This window comes from Culex quinquefasciatus, chromosome 2 (genome assembly GCF_015732765.1).
Source record: "Culex quinquefasciatus strain JHB chromosome 2, VPISU_Cqui_1.0_pri_paternal, whole genome shotgun sequence".
Taxonomy (NCBI): Eukaryota; Metazoa; Arthropoda; class Insecta; order Diptera; family Culicidae; genus Culex; species Culex quinquefasciatus.
Genome location: NC_051862.1, coordinates 75464984 through 75488512, shown reverse-complemented (window position 1 = coordinate 75488512; position 23529 = coordinate 75464984). Strand labels below are relative to the sequence as shown.

Below are 23529 nucleotides of genomic sequence, written 5' to 3'. Positions count from 1 at the left end.
TTTTCGACCTCAGATCATATTCAGATAGCCTCAGGGTGGTTCAGGGACTAGTCTACCGATGTGTGGTAATATTCTGGGTCTTCTGTAGAGTCCCGGGAGTAACGGTCAATGGGTCTACAGCCGTAACTAGTCTACCGATATGTGGTGATGTTCTGGGTGTTTTGTAAGATTTCGGGAGCTACGGCCGTTGAGTCTACCACCGTAACAAGATAGAGGTCGGAGGTTTTTGACCTCAGATCATATCCGGATAGCCTCAGGGAGGTTCTGGGGCTAGTCTACCGATGTGATAGGTCTTTTGTAAGATCCCGGGAGTTACGGCCGATGGGTCTACCGCCGTAACAAGATATAGGTCTGTGGTTTTTGATCTCAGATCATATCCGAATAGCCTCAGGGCCGTTACTTCCGGGACTCTACAGAAGACCCAAAAGATCATAACACATCGGTAGACTAGTCCCTGAACCGTCCTGAGGCTATCCGGATATGATCTGAGGTCAAAAACCTCCGACCTCTATCTTGTTACGGTGGTAGACCCAACGGCCGTAGCTCCCGAAATCTTACAAAACACCCAGAACATCACCACATATCGGTAGACTAGTTACGGCTGTAGACCCATTGAACGTTACTCCCGGGACTCTACAGAAGACCCAGAATATTACCACACATCGGTAGACTAGTCCCTGAACCACCCTGAGGCTATCTGAATATGATCTGAGGTCGAAAACCTCCAACCTCTATCTTGTTACGGTGGTAGACCCATCGGCCGTAACTCCCGGGACTCTACAGGAGACCCAAAATATCACCACATATCGGTAGACTAGTCCCTGAACCTCCCTGAGGCTATCCGAATATGATCTGAGGTCAAAAACCACAAACCTCTGCTGTGTTACGTCGGTAGACCCATCGGACGTAGCTCCCGGGACTCTACAGAAGACCCAGAACATCACAACATATCGTTAGACTAGTCCCTGAACCTCCCTGAGGCTATATGGATATTATCTAAGGTCAAAAACCATCGACCTCTGTTTTGTTACGGTTAAGGTTCAGGGACTAGTCTACCGATATGTGGTGATGTTTTGGGTCTCCTGTAGAGTCCCGGGAGTTACGGCCGATGGGTCTACCACCGTAACAAGATAGAGGTTGGAGGTTTTCGACCTCAGATCATATTCAGATAGCCTCAGGGTGGTTCAGGGACTAGTCTACCGATGTGTGGTTATATTCTGGGTCTTCTGTAGAGTCCCGGGAGTAACGTTCAATGGGTCTACAGCCGTAACTAGTCTACCGATATGTGGTGATGTTCTGGGTGTTTTGTAAGATTTCGGGAGCTACGGCCGTTGGGTCTACCACCGTAACAAGATAGAGGTCGGAGGTTTTTGACCTCAGATCATATCCGGATAGCCTCAGGACGGTTCAGGGACTAGTCTACCGATGTGTTATGATCTTTTGGGTCTTCTGTAGAGTCCCGGAAGTAACGGCCCTGAGGCTATTCGGATATGATCTGAGATCAAAAACCACAGACCTATATCTTGTTACGGCGGTAGACCCATCGGCCGTAACTCCCGGGATCTTACAAAAGACCTATCACATCGGTAGACTAGCCCCAGAACCTCCCTGAGGCTATCCGGATATGATCTGAGGTCTAAAACTACCGACCTCTGCCGTGTTACGGCGGTAGACCCATCGGTCGTACCTCCCGGGACTCTACAGAAGACCCAGAACATGACCACATACCGGTAGACTAGCCCCTGAACCTCCCTGAGGCTATCCGGATATGATCTGAGGTCTAAAACTACCGACCTCTGCCGAGTTACGGCGGTAGACCCATCGGTCGTACCTCCCGGGACTCTACAGAAGACCCAGAACATCACCACATACCGGTAGACTAGTCCCTGAACCTCCCTTAGGCTATCCGGATATGATCTGAGGTCTAAAACTACCGACCTCTGCCGTGTTACGGCGGTAGACCCATCGGCCGTACCTCCCGGGACTCTACAGAAGACCCAGAACATCACCACATACCGGTAGACTAGTCCCTGAACCTCCCTGAGGCTATCCGGATATGATCTGAGGTCTAAAACTACCGACCTCTGCCGTGTTACGGCGGTAGACCCATCGGACGTACCTCCCGGGACTCTACAGAAGACCCAGAACATCACCACATATCGGTAGACTAGTCCCTGAACCTCCCAGAGGCTATCCGGATATGATCTGTGGTCAAAAACCACAGTCAAATCGCCTACCTCATACTTGTACGGCGTTGAACACATAGGCCTTAACTTGACGAAGTTTCGGATGACCTAGAACATCGTAAACCATGTAAATTTGGTGTAGCTGTATAGCTGACTTCATAACGATTCCAAAACAGTATAAATTTGTATAGTTTAGTTGATTTTTTATAAAAATATAGCCCATGTCTCCCATATAGCCAAAATCCCATAAGCTCTGTACCTCGCATATGCGTGCTTCGCATAAGAAACCCCCATATGAGGTGCATATGCGAGGTTTAACTGTATTGGGATGTTTGAGTTTAACAGGTGAGATCCTCGAGGTCAAATATCTTCAACATTGCTGTCGATGCTCCTCTTTTTTAAGGGGATAAGGGGAATTCTGCAGGGTATTTTAATGAATTGTGGAATGGTTTCAGGAGCACATTTGTTTGAGTAACAGAAAATTCAAAATTGTTATCAAATTAATAACACCTGCTACAGCTCTGTCCAATCCCCTTAAATCCCCCTGCTAACTTTGACTGACTTGACTGCATTTCGCCGCAGAGCTGCACTTCAAACTATCATCTAATTACGCAATCACAACCGTATTATGGCCCTTAGCGACCTTCCACTCAACCCCCCCTCTTAAGGAGGAAAGCACCGTTGACACGTCAAAGTGCCCGACTAAATTTGTCCCAGGGTGGCCATTTGTCGATTTAGTTAAGGGAAGGTGGCGTACCAGACTCCTGGGGGTCTGCTGAACCATCAGTCGACGACGACGACGAGATGAAATCATTGCAGCAATCAACCGATAAATCATGACTGGCTGGTCTGCTCCGTCAGCATCACTCTCCTCGGGGGTGACTTTGGCGGCTGACCGTTCGGAAGGTAATCAATAAACATGATCCAAAACGGTGTGCTTAGTACTGGGACAGACACTCAATCATGGTGTGGTGTCTCCGCAGGGGGTCTCCCTGGCTGACCTCCTCTGGAGGGTGATTCCGAATGTGGACTTCTTCCTGAGGCTAACTGCACTCCAAGGATTCGCTCCCCGGGAATAACAGATGTTTCTTCCCAGCTAAATGGGAGCTGTGATTGCTGTCAAGAGACTAGTTTCATCCATTTTGATCAGCATTGCAGATTGTGACTTCCAAAGAAGTTCAAACTGGCATTTAAAACCATTTTTATTTAAATCAAACTTCCACCCTGGTAGGTGAACCCCTCCCTATAAATCACCCGAACGGCACCGACCGTTTGCTAAATCACACCTCTAGCTGTGCGAATCAATTCATTCAGGTGTCAGCAGATCTTTGCAGTCTTTTGTGGCACTTGGCCGCGATGCGATGAATGTTCCGAGCGGTAATTTATCTCCCAAATAATTAGTTACTAAATCCGCGCACGGCAATCGATTTCAATCAGCAGTGCTAAAGTGTTTTTTTTCCCGGGGTCGAGACAATGATGGGGAGAAGTGGTCCAAGTTGTGGGTTTTGAATTGCTGTTTGATAGCATTTTGAATTGAAGTGAGATTATTTAAATCGAATTAATTAGAATGGAATTAAGCCTATCCATTTTGGTCTAACATCAATGCTAACTTTTACACAATCTTTAAGAATAAATTCATTTGAATTCAAATCTGAGCAAACTACAAAAATTTTGAATTGTGAAATAAACACGTGCAAAAAAATAGGAAAACATCCAAAAATTCTAGAAATTAAAATAATTTTCGGTTAAACAATAACTGCAATAACTCATGTTGAAACAATTCTATTTTCTATTTAAAAAAAAAAAAATCAAAACAACCTATGTGCTCATTGGTTTCTATTTGGATAGATCCTTTTGTGATCTTTTCCCTTCTGGAATCGATTGCTTAGTAGGTAGTGTATCGTCACAAACTGGACCTTATCACGACACCTTAGGGAGGCGACCTATGGAATGTTAACATTAACCTTAACATGTTTACATTAAGTCGAGAATGAAACTGCCACTGAATCCGCTTTGTAAATGCCGGCCCCGATACTCTTCAAGGGTGTTCCCTCAGGAACTGGGAAAGATTTACTTTTACTTTTGTAATTTAATTTAGTTTTATTGTATGCCTGCCATATTAAATTCAAACTACAATAATTTACAAAAATGGCTTGACGGATAAAATATTTGTTTAAGTTTTTTAATTTAATCATTGTTTTAGGAAAGTTGTTCAATTTTACAAGATTTCACGAAAAATTCAAAATTTTCGAATTTCACGCTATCCGTGAAATCGTTAAATTTCACTAACCCTACTGATCATGAATCCGATGTCCATGTTTCTGCATCTCGTAAAAGTTCTCTTAGGGTACCCAAAATGTGGGATTTTTGATGAAAACATTGTTCCACAAGCTGAATATTTTTCCATGAGCTATTTCAAGACTCTGAGACAAATATGAGCAAAATAGTTTATCAACTACCTATGAAACCCCAATGAATGTGACGTCTGTATAGGAAAAATCAGAAAAAAATGTATGTACTACTTTGATCCAACTATTTCCAAAAGTGAGATTCTCATTAGAAATTTAACACTCGTCAAATTTGTTGAAAAATTGTACAGGAATACATCCAGGGGTCCTGATTTTCGGATCAAAGATCAGAAATCATTCGCCGAATTAATCTTTGCCGACTGGAGCTCGCAACCATTCGCGAGCGAACACGTCACCCAGGCTGCCAGCGACTTGCTCAATCGCACCTCCCAGCGACACAAAAACTTCGTGAATTTCTTTGCCTACACAGCTAAAAATGTAGTAATCCAGCTGCGTGTAAAAGGCCTGGGTGTAATATAAATATTGCACTATTTTATGCAATTCTATGTAATTTTACATCCCGAAATATGTGGCCCATCAGTATGGGAAACCTACTTGACCGAAATGTCAAACTCATATATGCGTTTATCCCTACAGCTTTTCATCGGTCTGATGGCCGAGTGGGCTAAGGCGCCAGTCCTTACTGTTGGTGCTAGGTTTGAATCCCGTCGGTTGCAACTTTTTTTTTGTGTTTGCAAAAACTGTACATGCAGTGTGTAATATTAAGTGTTTATTTTGACGAAGGTGATGTGCATGCTTTTGCATGCGATTTTACCATCGGATTTTTTGCTGTATACTCTGTCTGTCGACCCGAGTCACACATGAATACGTTCAGAGAGAAGAGAATCTCGCAAAATACCAGCGAAGCGCTCTTTTGGCCTGCGCTACCACAGTTTGACGTACACAGCAAATAAAGTAGTAATCCAGCTGCGTGTAAAAGGCCTGGGTGTAAAATAAATGTTGCATTATTTTATGAAATTCTATGTAATATTACACCCTGAAATATGTAGCCCATCAGTATGGGAAACCTACTTGACCGAAATGTCAAGCTCATATATGCGGTTATCCTTTCAATTCTTCATCGGTCTGATGGCCGAGCGGGCTAAGGCGCCAGCCCTTACTGTTGGTGCTGGGTTTGAATCCCGTCGGTTGCAACTTTTTTTTTGTGAGTAGAAAAATTGTACATGCAGTGTGTAATATTAAGTGTTTATTTTAACGAAGGTGATGTGCATGCTTTTGCATGCGATTTTACCATCGGATTTTTTGCTGTGTACATTTGTATTTGGCAGGGTGGAAATTGCTTTTAAATGTGTATTTGATGTTGTGTTATCAACACAATTCCAAAACATTTTTGATAACATTGATTTTCAGCAGTTTGATAAATGAGCAAAACAAAGCCGATCGCAAACTATTTCGACTCAGCGACTGAGTGACATAGTTCAATCAGCAAGTTTAGTTAAGTACTTCAAAAGTTATGCTAATAAAATGATTTTTGCGTGTGTCCGGAAGATTGTAAAAAGGGTGGTTTTTGCAAAAAAAAAAACCTATCATGTTATACATTTTCAGAAAGGTATTAAAGACCTTTCCAATGAGTCCAAAACATTGAAGATCTGACAACCCTATCAAAAGTTATTACCACTTAAGTGTTATTTATACACTTTTTGGAGGCCGGATCTCAGATATTGTGATAGAAATATTGTCAGAATCTTCCATGCGGACTATCGTTGAATAGGTTTTTTATTAGACCTTGCGATGAGCCGGAAATATTGAAGGTCTGCGAACCCTATCAAAAGAAATGAGTAATAAAGTTGATTTGTTAAACATGTTAAGGGGGAATGTTGCTATTTTTACTGAATGTATTGACTTTTAGAATGTGAGGAAGGCACCAATCACCTAAAGGTGGATTAAGTAACGTTTTTTTTCTTTAAGTGTAAACCTTATTCTAGCATCCATCGCAGTTCCTACAGATTTACATTGCAATATTACGACGCAAAAGTAAACATCGTCCCGCTAAGCACTTCACACGGGTATTCTAAGTAGAACAACCTTCGGGTATACAAATCTCGTGCCACAATCTGTCACATCCGATACTTCCACCGCTGAGTTATGGGTCAAGCGGTGCATCGTAAATTTCCATATCTATCGAACCCATATCAGAGTATCCCCTTCGTTCGAGTCAAGTTGCGTCTCGAAGTTTATTACTCTGTTTATATGATTAAACCCACGTCAACGTCGTCATCACCGCCGGTCGATCCCCCACCACCGAGGGCCTTACTTCCGGCCATCGCACAAATCCAAGAACCTTAGACGGGGTCCTTCCGCGAAGCTTTACTGGGGGGAGACCTTCAAGTGCTGCGACGCTGCTGCCGCGTACCAGAGCGTCAAGTAACAACAACTTGGACGAAATCGCTGTAAGCAGAAGAACCTGCACAAAACCGAGCTCTAGTGTTGGAGAGGCGTTCGACGCGGCTGCGGTTGATGTGAGCAGACTATAAAATTAGCCCCTCCCTGCTGCCCTCACGTTGGACCTACGTTGGTCACTCTGAAATAGACGCGGTTTTGCATATACGTGGTTGCTTACTCATCTGAGTACACATTGGAGGGAAGGTAGCGCGCGGTGTGAATTGACAAAGCCACAAATTGATTTCACGGGCAATAATAGTTATTATGGGTTTATGGTTTTCGAGCCGTCGTGTCGAGCATTGACGACGAATCTTCGATGTTCTAGACTAGTCTTCCTCGACCAAATACGGATGGTTCTATAGGTTCTTAGAGCGGACTCCAAAATAGAACTAAGTGTCATTACGGATTGGGTGCCAAACAATAACGCTGGCCTCAAAGGGGAAATACCTTCATTACGTGACTAGTTGTTTTGGCCTAAAAGCTAATAAAATACACCTATATAGATAGAATAGAACAGCTTATCGATGAGCCGCACTAAAATTCCAACAATGATCCTCATTAGGATTAGCTCAAAGCAGTGCTGCTCAAAACCTCTATTAGGGTGTGTATTTCAAAGCTTAGCTTAGCAGGATTAATTATCGGGACAACAAAAGGCCTGCATTAAACTGACACCCGCCTTTGTACGACGTGGACCATACCACTTAATCGTTGGCCGGTAGATAATTAGGATGATACTCTATACTAGGCTTGCTCCTAAGTCTTAGTTTAGAATGTTATAAATTGCCTGCTGGCAGTACAGCAATTGATAATAACTTGGGTGAACTTTGCACTTGGGAAGTGCAGTAATGTTATGTAATATCCACCGAGCTTGGGAACGGAATCCGGTTAGATAACTTACGGAATTTACTCCAGCACCAACTAGAATGGATCACCTGGAAGGGGAAACCGCTGCCTAACGGATTTGATAATGAGATAATCAAACTTAATCCACCGGTTGGTTGTTGATGCCTTCCTCACACTTGTTTGGCAATTTTATCACAAAACAAAAAAGGATCATGAAGACTCAACGGAAATGTTCTTGAAATAATCAACAATTTCAATCAAATTTCCAAAATCCATACTTGATTAATGCAGTTTACTCCTTTTAAGAGCAATTTTGATGAATTTGGTGTCTTCGGTAAAGTTGTAGATATTGGTTAGGACATCTATGAAAAATAAAGTCTTTTCTTCAATGTCCTTCAAATTTTTTGATCTCTCAGAAAAAAAAATTTCAGATGTGGTCAACCTTGGTCACGACTTCTAAAAGTAAAAAAGTCAATTTTTACAAAAAAAAATTACATTAGGTGGCTAAAACTTGAAAACAATGCCAAGCGACCATCCATAAACCACGTAAACACTTTTGGGAGAGTGGGAGAGAGGTTCAGATTTCCAAAAAAGTGTCCACGTGGTCTAGGATGGTCCCCAGATAAAAAATTTAATGTTTAGTACTTTTTGTTTAACATAAGTTCTAAAAATGTCAAACGAGTTTTTTGACAATTTATCCACGCTTTTCAGAAATTATGATTTTCAAAACCGTTGGCAGCACTGCCAAATAAATCTTGATCAACTTGTGCAATAAAACAAAAGATAGCATTGCTGTCAGCCTGTGTGGATCAATCGGACCGCGCACTGGACTCACAATCCAGAGGTCACCGGTTCGAATCCCGGGGCGGACGCAAAAAATTCTAAGTGTAAATATAGGTATTCGGTGCCCTCTCCCCGTGCCCATACCTTCACACTTAGAAGACCCGGGAGGCGGAGTCTTGTCGCAAAAAAAACGATACACGCCTGTGGATCCGTTGACGAAACCGCAAGGTTTAAGAGGGCCACATTATAAGGTGTTACGTCGATTCCGTTTCCGTTCCGCATTTTTGTCATCTAAAACATAGCCAAAGATTTCTCAAATATTGTTATTTTGCGATATTTATTATTTGGTGTGAAAAGTGGAAATTAAAAAAATAGTAGTTTATTCAGAATTTTTTCTGAGAAGTCCTAAGCAATATTTAACACTTTGCCCAAGAAACCAAATTGATAAGAAAATTTGTTCTAAAGATACAGATTTTTGCATATATTGAAAGCATTTTTGTATGGTTAGGACAGTGTTTCCAGAACAACAAATATTATGATGACTTAAAAAGGATTTCTAATTAACTGTGTTAAGGTTATTTTAAAATCATTTTAGTCAGAATTTTCTGAATGTTTAAATATTATGCTTATTCAGAATCTGGTTTATTTCACCGAAAATCGTTTCGCCGAATGGACATTTCACCAAATAGGCATTTCACTGAAAGTTTATTTTTGCTTTAAAATTCATTGGAATTTTTTCATTCAGTTTTGGCTGAATATAACATCAAAACGTTTGTTTGCAAAGTTTTGAACAGTACCTCATCTTTTTGGTATTCAATACAAAACGTCACAGATATTAATAAAAATTTAATTAAATTTATTAATGGTATTAATAGAGAAACTGCCTTTTTAAAGTATTATAAATATGGGTCATTCCAGGTCAACTGAGTACACTTTTGGACTCGACCTTCACCGATTTGGACCAAACTTGGAGGGAACGTTTATCTATCGATAGTTAACAGAAATCCCAAGTTTGGTGCTGATTGGACCATCCCTCTATTTTTGGCACCGCCCTCTTTGTTGGCGATTTTCTAAAAAACTTTTTTTTCTTTTAATCATAACTTTGCAACTATTTCAGTAAAAGACTTTCTACAGGTTGAATTTTACAGAAAATTGTCCAAGGAATTCGATAAAAATAAAATTTTAACCCTTAAATGCCCACTAATATTATATTTTATCGTTTTAAGTATAAAAATTCAGTTTTGACCAATTGCTTATATTTCTATTTGTTTTATTTTATCACCATCGTGTTCCCCGGACAATTTTACGTAATAATCAATGTAGACTTCAAACTAAAATGAACTATTGACGAGATACAGCGATTTTACTAAAAAAAGTTTGATTTTGCGCAGCACTCGGAAGTTCATGGTGTACTTTTCAACAAAAAGGAATGAATCTCACATAATTCGGTTTTTATATGTGAGAAACTTATTTCGGATTTGAATTCATAGGACAGAGTGCAGTGCAAAATCAAACATTTTTCAGTAAAATCACTGTATCTCGCCAATAGTTCATTTTAGTTTGAAGTCTATATTGATTTTTATGTAAAATTGTCCGGGAAACACGATGGCGATAAAATTAAAAAAAATAAAAATATTATCAATTGGTCAAAACTGAATTTTTATACTTAAAAAGTTAAAATATAATGTAAGTGGGCATTTAAGGGTTATAATTTTATTTTTATCGAATTCCTTGGATAATTTTCTATAAAATGCAACCTGTACAAAGTCTTTTGCTGAAATAGTTGCAAAGTTATGATTAAAAGAAAAAAAAGTTTTTTAGAAAATCGCCAAAAAGAGGGCGGTGCCAAAAATAGAGGGATGGTCCAATCAGCACCAAACTTGGAATTTCTGTTAACTATCGATAGATAAAAGTTTCCTCCAAGTTTGGTCCAAATCGGTGAAGGTCGAGTCCAAAAGTGTACTCAGTTGACCTGGAATGACCCATATATCTATCATGTTAAGGTTTTTCTTTAATATTTATCATTGCTAATGTTTTTTTAATGCAAAAAACTCTACAAAATATTGCATAAATTTTTTTTAGCTGCTCGTGCAAAAAAAGCATTTAAAATTGTCTTTTTAAAATATTCACAGATCATGTTTAAAACAATGCAAAAACAAATAAAAAATATTTTTTGGAAAACCTGTTTGTTTTCAAAGAGTTGCTTTTGTTCAAAAGAATGCAAAAATTGAAAAAAATAATTTCGAAAATATTTTTGTTTCGTGAACTGGTTCTTTTTAAAAAAAAAAATAATTTTTTTTTAACAATTGATTTTCTAAAATTTGTTCATGTTAGAAGGTATATTGAACTCATAGAAATTTTTTTTTTCAAACCGAATTTATTTTTAAAGAACTGGTCTGAAAAAAATTAAAAAGCCAACAGATTTTTTGTTTAAACGTGATATTTTCAGAGAACTGTTTTTTTTAATTGCAGATACTTCCAGAAATAATAAAATCATCACTGTTTAAAGAACAAGTCATGATTGAAAGCCAGATGCAAAACCTACAGAGATTATATTTTGGAAAAACAATTTATTTTTACTATTCGTTTTGTGTAATTTTTGTGGATAAAATCCGAAAAAATGCGATTACGTCCACATTTCGGAACGCGACTACTTCTCCAAGTCCAACCAAGAATCCCCGGTGGAAGACCCGGAGCGGTCCAGTAATTTTGGAAGGTTGCATTTCAAACGTCATGATTTCAAAAGAACATAGCTTACTACTAGTGTCTAATTAGTATAAAAAACAATTCTCACCTACTGTGATCCGGTAATCCGGGGGGAAGAAAAACGAAAAAAAATCAAAACCGTGACATAAGAAGTATTTGTTTCGCAGTGTTGCCAGATATATATCCCCGTTTTTCAAAAATGTTTCGTAGAAAGAACTGACAATAGATTCAGTTATGATACGATTTGCGTTTTGAACAATTTGATTCTAAATCAGGTTTAAACAAAGTCATGCAAAAGTCAGCAAATGATCCGCATTCCTTGAACCGCACCTAATCAGTGCGCGCCCTCAACAGGTCACAACAACCGGTTCACAGACGGGAGCTCCTTTCCTGGAAGGACCCCCCCCCCTTCTTCATTTGGGTCCGCTTTGCGTGCAATATCCGCTGGATGTTCAACCGGACTTCCTAACGGCAAATCTGAAGGTTTCGCTGTTGACGTAATTGTGAATGTTCTGGGAAATAAAATGGCACCTGCTGCTATCGATAGAGTTCTCCGCTCCGCCGTTGGTTAATTAACCGTAAAGCAATAATGGAACTTTGAGATCGAAACGGCGGAGACGATTGTGGCGGTGTTGTTGCTTTTATTGGGTTAAACGTTTTAATTATGCAGATAGACTGGCAGACAGACAAGCACAGGCACTAACTGGTAACTGCCGTTTGATTAATTTATTTCATTAAATGCTCGCAAGTGCGACAATTCCAGTGGGGAGAGGAAGGGGGGTGAGATCGCTGGACCGGTCAAGCGCAGTTTGCATGAGTATTATGTTCTGTTCTAGACAATTGCAAATATTTTTTTAAAGCAAAATCTTGTTGGATGAAAATAAGTTGATCTACAAATCTTACGCATCTCCAGCTAAAGCAAGATTGATGGTCTCGTTCTGATCACACCTGCGATATTTACCTGAAAAGAGTCAAAAAGAAAACGAAAAACTTCATTAGTACCACGCAAATGATTAATTAGCAGACACCCCCTCAATTTCCAAATTTGAAGCGATTTTGCATGATAAAACTCTTCTCCCCGAGAAGAAGCAAACTTTTGCTTCTTGGAATACTTTCAAATCAAGATCGAAACTCAAGTTTTGCACGCTCAGCAGTCAGAGTGCTCAAAACCCAAATAAGTTCGCAATAATTAAATTAACAAGTCTTCCTCTTCTTCTCAGCGCTTCAAATTATTTCTTCAACTTGTTGATACAGTGTATCTCTTTTTCTCTTTCAGACAAACTCATCGCTGTACTAAATCGTGCTAATTGAAATCACCAACTTTTCTGTGGGGCCTCGCCAGGAACGATGTGCTGAAGTCACGACTCCAAGTCACACAGTTGTGGATTGACCTGCTTTGAGTGTTGATCGCGTAAATTACGCGTGAAGACTTTTTTCAGTGTTTTGTACTAAATTGTACTAAAATAAGTGTATAACTTTAAACCATGGGACATTCAACGGTAGCAGGTCTCCTAGCCCTGCTGGTATTCGTAGTGTCCGCCCAGGACCCAATCCTGAACCCACCGACCCCCTCAACCCCCACCAACCAAGCGGACCGCCAGTTCCGAGTGGTGTACGAGTGGAACGTTCTGGACTTTGCCTACCCGACCGAGGATGACCGCGCTCGGGCCCTGTACCATGGGGCGTACATCCCGAAGAACGTGCTCATCTCGGACTGCAAACCGCACGCGAATCGCCTGTACGTGACGGTTCCCCGCATGTTGGCGGGAGTTCCCGCCACGTTGGGGTACTTTGTGCGGCCGGAGAATAACGGCCGGACCGATCCGGAGATTGTGCCGTTTCCGTCGTGGGAGATGAACAAGCGCGGGAACTGTTCGGCGTTGCAGTTTGTGCAGGGCATCGCGATCGACAAGTACGGGATCATGTGGGTGGTTGATTCGGGACGGACCGAGACGCTGCAGAGGGGTGAGTGAATTTTCAAACACAAAATATAACAAAACCTTAGCATAGAACATAATCAGAAAATGATTTATCTCTTTCGTATAAATGCAAAACAATGATATAAAGACAGCGAAATTCCTCTTAATCTGGGTGCTGAAAAGAGATTCTCGCGTAACGTGATTTCCGAATGAACCCCAAAGCTGTAAACAAAAACAAAGTATGAAGCTATGTTCAAGCTCAAGCGTGACATAGTTATTAATTCTAAAGTGCTGTAAAATGAAGTGTTTGCGATTTTTTAAAAATACGCGTATGGGAGTCAAAAAGATTCGTTTTGGCTTATACGTGACGAATAATTACGTGGTTAAATTTTATGATTCAAAACAGTAACTCAATGTGAGTTTCCAAATGTTCAGTGCCCATTTTCAAAACAACTTTTTGACAAAACCAAGCTTCCCATGCACCAGTGCCAACGCACACCGCGGGTTTGGTTTTCTAGCTTCGGCACGTGCCTGAACCCATTTTTGTATTGGTATCTTGGTACATCGTACCAGCGCACCACGACACTCTCGGCTCGCCCCATCGGTTTTGTGTCTGGCACTCACCCATGGCATAAACACAGCGTGCCGTGGTACGTGTCGTGGTATTGAACCCGTTTTGTACCGCCAGCGCGTACCACGACACGTACCTCGGCTCGTGACGAGTGAAGCACCTTGGCTCATATACCGGGTTCATGCCATGGGTGAGTGCCAGACACAAAACCGACGCGGCAAACCGAGAGTGTCGTGGTGCGCTGGTACGATGAACCAAAATACCCTCGGTTCGTGTGAGTCGGGTACGGGTGTAAACCGAACAAAGCAGGCGCAAAGCAAACCCGAGGTACAGTTGAACCGCGTGTACCGCACGGTGCAGGGAAGCTTGGACAAAACACTCTATGAGCAATTCTCTACCAAAACCGGAAATGGATTTTATTTGTATTTTTTATTTGGCTCAAACTTTGTGGGGGCCTTCCCTATGACCAAATAAACTATTTTGTGTGATTGGTTCATCCATACAAGTCTCCATACAATTTTGGCTGCTGTCCATACAAAAATGGTATGTAACTTTTGAGTGAATTTTCTGATCAATTTGGTGTCTTCGGCAAAGTTGTAGGTATTGTTGAGGACTTTTGAGAAAAAAATAGGTACACGGAAAAAATGGCAGATTTTTTAATCAACTTTTTTTTCACAAAAACTCAATTTCCCAAAATACGTATTTTTTGATTTTCGAGATTTTTTTTATATGTTTTAGGGGACAAAAATCCGCAACTTTTGAGCCATAGAGAAACATGGTCAAAAAAATCTGCCGCCGAGTTATGAATTTTTGAAAAAATAGAGATTTTTGGAAAAAATCGAAGTTTCATGCAAAAACAAGTTTGGCATTGTTTTTTTAATGCAAAATGGAAATTCCAATCGAAAATTACTTCACAGATTTTTTGATAAAGGGTTTTCAAAAATAGCCATCGAAAGTTTGATTTTATCGAAATATTTGCAGTTTTTCAATTTTTAAAAATATTGACCATGAGTTACCGTTTCTAAAAATATTTTTTTTGAAAAGTTCAGAAAATTTGCTAGAAAATTGTCTCAGAGACATTGAAGATTGGACCTCGGGTTGCTGAGATAGAGCCGCTTTAAGAAAAAGAAACACGAAAATTGAAGTTTTCTTAATCCCACCAAAACAACCCACCATTAATTAATTAATTTTATAGTAATATTGAATGTTTGGCCCTTTTGAAATGTTAGTCTTGATTTGAAGATTTTGAAAATATTGTTTTCCAAAAGATCGGAAAATTTCACAAATGTTTCATATTTTAACATTGAAAATCGGACCATTAGTTGGTGAGATATCGACATTGAAAAATGGTGAGCTATTTGGGTGAGACTTATTAAACATCAATTTTACTATTTTTAAACCTTTGCATTGCAATATCTCAGCAACTAAGGGTCGTATCACAAAGTCCGAAGAATTAAAATATAGAGAATTTTCTCAGCTTTTCAAAAAAGTCACTCAAATATGGATTTAACTTGAAAACGGTGAACTTTATTATAATTTCACTAAAGTACTTTTTGATTGCAAATTTGATTTTACATCGAAAAATTAAGGTGAATTTTTTTTGCGATTTTTTGAAAAAATCAATATTGATTAAAAAAATCATAGCTCGGTCAATGATTTTTTGCACAACCTGGAAATAAGCATAAGCATAAGCATAAGCATAGGTGCCCACCCGCAGTTGCTACTCCGTTATTGACCAGGACCTCCAGAAGTTACATCCACGAGCCGTGGAAGATGAGTGGGCGCTATCTTTCCTCGCTTCGCAACTTCTCAAAGGCCCCTATCATGCTGATCAATAGCGGCGCCGGCCACGACCAGTGGTAGGGTCACGGGGAAGTGGATGGGAATGTTAGTCCGATACTTGAGTGATAGAGACCGCCCAATCGACTGCTTCTCCGACAAAGTATCACATGAGTTTTGAGGGGGTTAGTAGATGGGTATGAGGTCAGGATTCACGAGTGGCAGTGATGTGACCATGAGCATTTTGTTTATCGGTTGAAAATTTTAAATCTTAGGCAGCCGGCTGCGGAAAGATAATTAATTGATTATTTAAAAAAGTTTTTTAATCGTACGCGTGCCAACCGAGCAGTAGTGCTATGGGCTGGACTTATCAGTAAATTTTACTGTTTGTACAAGTTAGATGACGCGAGTTGGAAAAAAATACTTGTGACTTATTAAAAATAAAATATCCAATAAAAAGCTCAGAAAAACATGTTGCAGAGTAACCGCGAGGTCCCGCAATCGAATCAAAAAAATCAAAAACGTGCGCTAATGGTCTGTCCTAAATGTCAACGTGTCTTTCGATAAACGATTCTATAGAAATGAGTTTTCCACCGTGAAAATTTAACACATTATTTGGATTGGTTCTATTTACTGGTACAGTTGACAAACTAACGAAACGACAGAAAAATGGTCAAGAACGCGTATACTTAATAATTAAATAATGATCCTAATGACGATTATTTTCAATGAGATATGATTTGGATTTATCGACCGATTCTGTAGATTTTACGCGGTTTTAAATATTTTTTGGGCTAAATATAAAAAAAGAACAAATACACTCATTCACACTCTCATACATACATAACCTAATTTACATTTTTAGACTTCAACATTATAGCGAGTAATGTTTTTTGCACAATTTACCCGACGCCGTACCTTCTGATCAACGGTGATATAGGAAGGGCTTTTAAAATCACAAAACAATTAATGTAATCATAATTAAAGCGCAAAAAAACCCAATCACTGAAAAATTACGCTCGAAACACGAATAATCCTGCAAGGAGTGCGCGCTGCCTCACCATCAAAATTCAACTCTCTAAAAAAACTTATTAAAAGTAAAAAACGCGTGAAATAAAAAAGAAAGCAGTGTGTAATTTATCAGAGTAACAAAATTGATCGAAAACGTATAGAATTTATTGAGTACGAACGCGATTTCAATTACGTTTTGCGTGGTGATTTTTTGTATACTTATTAACCTTTGAAGCTAAAAATCAAAGTTATAATCAAAAAGATTTTCTCACGCAACCGCTCACTAATGAGCCGAAACAACATAAAAAGATATCTTAAATAAGCTTCTTGAAATAAAAAAACCTTGAACAAAAATGTTTTTTTTAATAAAGATTAAAAAAAACTAAATAATCACAACAAAATATAATAACATTACATTGAATGATAATTGGCAACACTTTCTAAATAACTTCTACAACCACTTTCAAACATAGTTGTGTGGATCAGTAACTGTTGTTTTGGCTCAATCTCATTCACTCATGCACTCACGCTCAATCATTCGCACTTCTACATTCACAGAAAAAAATCCTATTGGAATTGGCTCACCCGATTTTGTGACGTTCCACCAGCATCAGCACCCAAAAACAAGTTTCGCAGCGTTAATATTTGGCGCGCCGCCGAGCAATGTCATCGGCTAGCCAAAAAGCGCACACACGAACCACAGATAGTGAGAAAGAACCGCACAAAAGCATCTTCGGTCTTCTTCCTTCCTCCTCGTCACAAAGGCTCCCATTTACCACCTTTTTCGGGCCACACACACTGCACTGAAAACGCGTGAATCTGAATGGAGCATGTCGCACATTCATATTTTTCACAATTTCACAACTAATATTGCAAAACAAATTCAAATATTTAAGAGCAATACAAGCAAAAACGATACACAGTTTGACATTTCATAAAACATCGATCCCTGCGGGAATATCAAACAGCGAGAAGTTAGCCCCGAAATTTTCTTCACTTTCCTGCAGGCCCGTTCCGTAGAATGAAAGCCCAAAATGAAAACAATGTCAGCCGCAGCTTTTTTAAAATCGCTTCCCGCATAGTCATGAACTATATAACTACTTTATGACAAATAGTTACTCAACTATTTATCAAATGGTCTCTACTATTCATTAAATTGTAACCCAACTATATATGTACGATATATCAAACCATTAATTCCATTCCCAAAATAGTTTTGGTCGATTTTACTATATGAGAAATTAGTTGTTAGGCAGAAAACTATATGAGGTTTTCATACATATGTAAATATTTTTATAAACTTGGATTTTACGTCAAATAGTCATTGCCCAAAAATTGACTATTCCTATATAGTTTCTGAAAAACTACTTTACCGACACTACTTTGCCGACACTTTAAAAAAGACCGCAAAAATGAACCCTACAATTGTTGTGATAACTACTTCGGATATAATCAAATTTGATTTTTAAGTTCTATCGATAGTTGGTGAATGTTTACCGCCATTATATGTGATGTTATTTACGTTGCTGCCGAACTGCTGCCGCCTTATCCGATTGATCTATATCTGTTGGTGGTTTTTCAGTGGTTTTGGTGACATGTTGTGTTAGAAGGAGCAAGCTCGGGGCAAGTATTTTTCGATAAGTCCAAGTAGTCCAAACAATTGACTCATTTTATAGTGAACAGTAATAGTCCACCATGTAGTACACATATTTTTGGTGTATGGTAAGAACAGCATGCCTACTTTTTCTGGAATAGTGAAAGTCAATTTCATGAGCCCTCGTAACATTTTTCTTCTTTTGGGGAGTTTTCTGATAATCTGAGGAGAAGTGGGGGTGTTGAAGGTTCTCTATCATCCAGAGGAATCGACTGTGATCAATTTACTTGATAAAAGTTGAAATTTTTTGTACCAATCGTTTAACATATAGTTGGATTATATAACAAACTGTAATTGTACTCCATACTATTGAAATATTGTTTGAACTATTTGGACTTATAGAAATTTTTAATTCAAAATAGTATGGTGTATAGTAATTTTACTTCATGTAAGTTGACAAATTATTTGGATTATACAAACTTATCGAAAAAAATGTGGCCGCCATCAATTGTGTTCTACTATAGCATTTATAGTAGGTTTTTAGTTCTTACAGGTTCTGACTATAAAAATCTAAAATCTGTGGAATTTTGCTATATTGTTCTCAATAAAGTTGATAAATTGTTTGAACTTTTTGGACTTGTACATTTTTTCGTTGAGTCACGTTGTCTAAACAATCCGAACTGTTTAGTGTAAGGTTATTGTACCCCAAATAGTTCAAAAATAGTTAGAATCATTAGATTTACTTCAATAAAAACGTCATCATTTGACGATCAGTTTCGTTATGGTTTTGTATAGTGCCGTAACTATATGATAATGGTTAAGTATGTGGTAACTACATCTCTTTTAGTAGTAATATAGTTTGGACTATTCCCCCGATGGTTTTTGATTATGCGGGTTATTTACATCATAAATTCCTAAGAAACTTAGTAATTCCACTAAAACGCGGCGGTACAGGGCTTAAGCATTCCCCTAAACACTAAATTTTCACTAGCGGACTTTAAAAACCGGTAGAAAATGCAGACAAACTCGGACCACAAAACGACCAACCAGACACTTGGCAGTGCTGCCGACTCCACCCTTCGATTTTTTGCACAACCTGGAAATTCCTGAAAAGTTGGCGTTTTATGTCCTCTAAAACATATCAAAAACTAAAAAAATAAAATAAAATAGTGTTTTGTTGCAAATCAAGTTTTAGTGATAAAAAGTTAAATAAAAATTCACCAAATTTTTTTAACGTTTATCTTTTTTTTCCAGTGTAGTCGGTATCCATACCTACTACTTTGCTGAAGACATTAAATCGATCTAAAAATTCTTCCAAAAGATACAGATTTTTGAATTTTCTTACATCATTTTTTTATGGACAGCTGCAAAATTTCTATGGAAAATTATATGAACAAACTAATGATGCAAAATGGCTTCTTTGGGCATACCGAAGGCACCAAAAAAGTTTCAGTCGGATTAAAAAATACTAAAAAAAATCGAATGACTGAAATCCTATAGAGAACTGCTCAGCTATATAAAGAAAAGGCTTTTCAAAAAATTCCAAAATCTGTACCATGAGAATGAATTTTCTGATCGTTTAGGTTTCTTAAAATCGCACATAAAAAATAATTACATTTTCAAAAATTAATCTTTTGAAATTGTTTTTTCGCAGGAAAAAAATGAATTTAACAAAAACTGTATGGAAAAAATTAATATTTGCAACGACCCAAATACAAAAAAAAACAAAGATTTTGCTCTTTCTTGAGAGGGTTGCTTATCTGAGGAAAACAGAACAAATAATTTAAAATAAAATACAAAAAAAGAACATTTACAACAGTTACAAGAGGAACTATTTTCCTCTTAATCCGAATCATAAGTAAACAGTGCTTAAAATTATTCATTTGTTTAATTTTAATTAAAATCTTGAACTGCAAGCTACTACATAATCACACCTATATGAAAATAACTCATCCCCGTATTCAAACAAACAACTCCCATTCCACACTCACGTATCACAAATCAATTAAGTCGTGCATCACTCGATCACCCGATCCCTCCCATCATCGAATGAGTAATGCAAATTTATCGATCTTTACATCATCAGCGCCGCAAACAATCAATCATCCACGCCGATGTCATAATAATTTGTCGTTTCCCGTTTCTTCCCTTTATCTTCCCACGCTCAACAGGAACCAACCACGTGACCTGCCCCCCGAAGATCCTGCTGCTGGACCTGAAGCGCAACGGAACCGTCGTCTGGCGGTACGAGTTTCCCGCGGAAATTGTCCCCAGCGGTGTCAACTACCTGAACAAGATCGTGGTGGACGACGCGTTCGGTGGGTTTGCTTACATAACGGACAACAGCGGGGCTGATCCGGGGATTGTGGTGTTTTCACGAAGGTTGAACCGCGCCTGGAAGGTCCGGGAGAACAACTCGATGAGGGCGGCCCAGAATGCGGTCAGGTTCGCGGTTAACGGGACGGAACTGAACTTTTCGATTCACATCGATGCGATTGCGTTGGGACCGTATTACAACCCGCACGCGCAGAGCGATCTGGACCCGCAGGTTGACCCGTTGATCGGGAACCAGAACTACGAGCGTAACGTGTACTACAGTCCACTGTCGAGCTACCATCTGTACTCGTTGCCGGCGTCGCTGCTGCGCGATCCGGAGTTTGTGCTGAAGGCGAGTCCGCGGGATATTTTGGAGTCGGTTACGGATTACGGTCGTAAGAGCTCTCAGACCGATGGTATGATCATGGACAACCAGGGTGAGCTGTACTACGGACTGCTCGGTGAGCACTCGATCGCGCGGTGGGACTCGTACACTCCGTTCACGGCCAAGAACCAGATTGTGGTGGCTCGAGATCGAACGCACATTCAGTGGGTTGATGGGATGGGATTTGACCACGAGGGCTATATCTACGCCATAACCAACCGACTGCACAACTTTGTCGCCGGTAAGCTGCGTTCGGACGAGGTCAACTTCCGGATTTTGCGAGCTAAAACGAACGCGTTGAGTTACGTGGAGACGCCGGACAATGTGTTTAACAACGATGTGCGGTACAAGTACGATGGGGAGGTGGATAATAGTCTGGTGCATTACGGAGCAGGAGTTTCTTCGACGACGCCGGTATCGAGCAGGTTGGAGACGGCAGGAGTGCTAGGGTTTGGAAGGAGTGGAGCGGCAAACGGAGTTGGAAGTCTGCTGACGATGGTGGTTTGTGCTGTGGTGGTGAAGATGTTGGCGGTTTGAGGATGGAAGATGACGAGGGGTTGATGGCGAAGATTTCAGTTACCGTAAAAGTATCTTAACTACAGTGATAAGGAAGATCGAACTTTTTTTTGTCTTGTGTAAATAAGTGAAGAAGTGTAAATAGTTTTAAAAATGGACTCGTACTGAGCCGTGATGTGTTGATATTGTGCAGTTCTAAACTGGAAATAAAAATGTGCAAAGTTAAGTTTCTTGGGCTTTATTTGAATCCGAAAAAAACCATTCAGTTGATTTCACGCACACTCACAATTTACTTTTTGAATTTTCTTAAATTTTGTGTGGGGCTTTCCTATTACCAAAAAAGTCACTTTGACATCATTTGTTTGTCTGTTCAAAACTTTATACAAATTTAGCAGCTAGCCATACACAAGTGGTGTAGAAAATCTTTATCTTGGAATCGGATTTTCTGATCGATTTAGTGTCTTCGGCAAAATTGTAGTTATTGGATAATGGTTTTAATAAAAAATAGTTAAACTCCCAACAAAATCAACCCATTCTTTTAATTCAATTTTATCACAATAAATAGAATTCCGTAAATCCGTATTTTTAGGTTTTTTAAATATGTTTTAATAAACCAATAAAAACTTCTTTTTAGCTTTAGATGATCAGGCATTATGCCTCCGAGTTGTTTAAAAAATCAAATTTTCAATCGAAAAAAACTTAAGATATTTTTTTTTTTTTGAAAAAGTGCACCATATCCGAATAATAGACTCTTTGAGTTTAATTTTATGGTTTAAAAGAGTAGAAAAATTCCCGACTAATTGTCTAAGACACACCAAAGATTAGTTTTTTCGTAATGGTAATGGTCCGATTTTCAATGTTAACCAACAAATTTTAAAAATTCATAAATTTCAAGAGAACGTTGCATTAAATTTTAGAAGTATGCAATGAAGAGTTTTTTTTATTAAAATACAAACCTTTACAATTTTATATTTTCAAAACAAAATCCAAAATCTGAAACTGTAATGTTGAGTGATAAGGCCGCTGCAAATATTTTTCAAAATTTTTGTTGCCACCCCTCGCTCCCCCCTTCAAAATTGGTCTGAAAAATAAGGAGCAAAAAAATATTTCAAAAAACTTCAAAATTTTAAAGGAAATAGAAGTCAAACCAACTGAAAACAATTAGAAATGCATTTTCCTGCGTTTAAAATCATATTTAGCATGTCTGGAATCCATAAAAAATATTTTGATTTTTTGTGGGATTCCAAGGTGCAGCACCAAAAATTTTTTCTCGGAGGTTTTTTTTGTTTAACTTATTTGAAAATGAGCATTTTCTAACCGTTTTTTGCCCATAACTTTAGATAGAATTGACCAAAATTCATTTTTCAAGAATAAAAATGTTCATTTTGACAAGCTCTACAATTGTCTAGAAGGACCCAAAAATGTACAAAATGATCTTGTGGTTGTAAAAAAGGAAACAAGTTTTGGCTGAAATATTTCAGGAATCAACAAAATAATTAAATTAAATTTCTACAAAAGTCTAGAAGACATCAACTGGCTACGACACAAGCTTGAGTTAATAAATTCAAAAAACTCATTTTTTCATAAACACTTCAACCTTAATTAAAAAAATGTCTCTAGAAACTTCCCGTTTGAAGATACAGCTTTGTACTCTTGAGCAAAGTTGCTCAGAATGGTGTTCTCTACAACTTTTCTGAAGACACCAAAGCGCTATCTCGTCATCCCGTCAAAATAAAAATTCTGAACCACCCTAAAATTTGGACCACCCTAATGGCCACCATACCAAAAGATGCCCCAATTGACTCTGATCATTTGTCTCGAAGACACTGAAGCTCTAAATCTTAACGTGTGGCCGCTATCAATTTTGTCACGCTAGATTTCGGTTTCGGACCACTGTTTTAATGGTTTATTTTATTATTATTATTTTTTTTTTCAGATAAGTCCTAATCAAAACCAACATCTGTACCGAAGAAACCAAATCGATCAGAAAATTAATTAGACCAAAGAAATAATTTCTTATTCTTAAAATTATTAAGTTATTTTTTGTCTGAATTTCGTATAATTGTAACCAAGCTTTGTGACAACTATATAAACATATGATATTCTTGGCCAAATAACTGATTTTTTATATCGAATTTTTTAAACAATAATAATTCATCGATTGATTAA

At 38.7% G+C, this 23529-nt stretch overlaps 2 protein-coding genes across 3 annotated transcripts in view; one reads left to right on the top strand and one right to left on the bottom strand.

The window, feature by feature from the left end:
• Nucleotides 1–21584, top strand: part of LOC6038852 (protein yellow) — a 33057-nt gene extending 11473 nt beyond the window's left edge. Inside the window, exons 2-3 of the mRNA XM_038257416.1 lie at nt 12546–13234; nt 20315–21584. Coding sequence (XP_038113344.1) covers nt 12754–13234; nt 20315–21381 — 1548 coding nt within the window. The 5' untranslated portion in view covers nt 12546–12753 and the 3' untranslated portion in view covers nt 21382–21584. The remainder of the gene's footprint in view (nt 1–12545; nt 13235–20314) is intronic.
• Nucleotides 1–23529, bottom strand: part of LOC6054058 (kin of IRRE-like protein 1) — an 807298-nt gene that overhangs the window by 301626 nt on the left and 482143 nt on the right. The gene's annotated exons all lie outside the window — the stretch shown is intronic.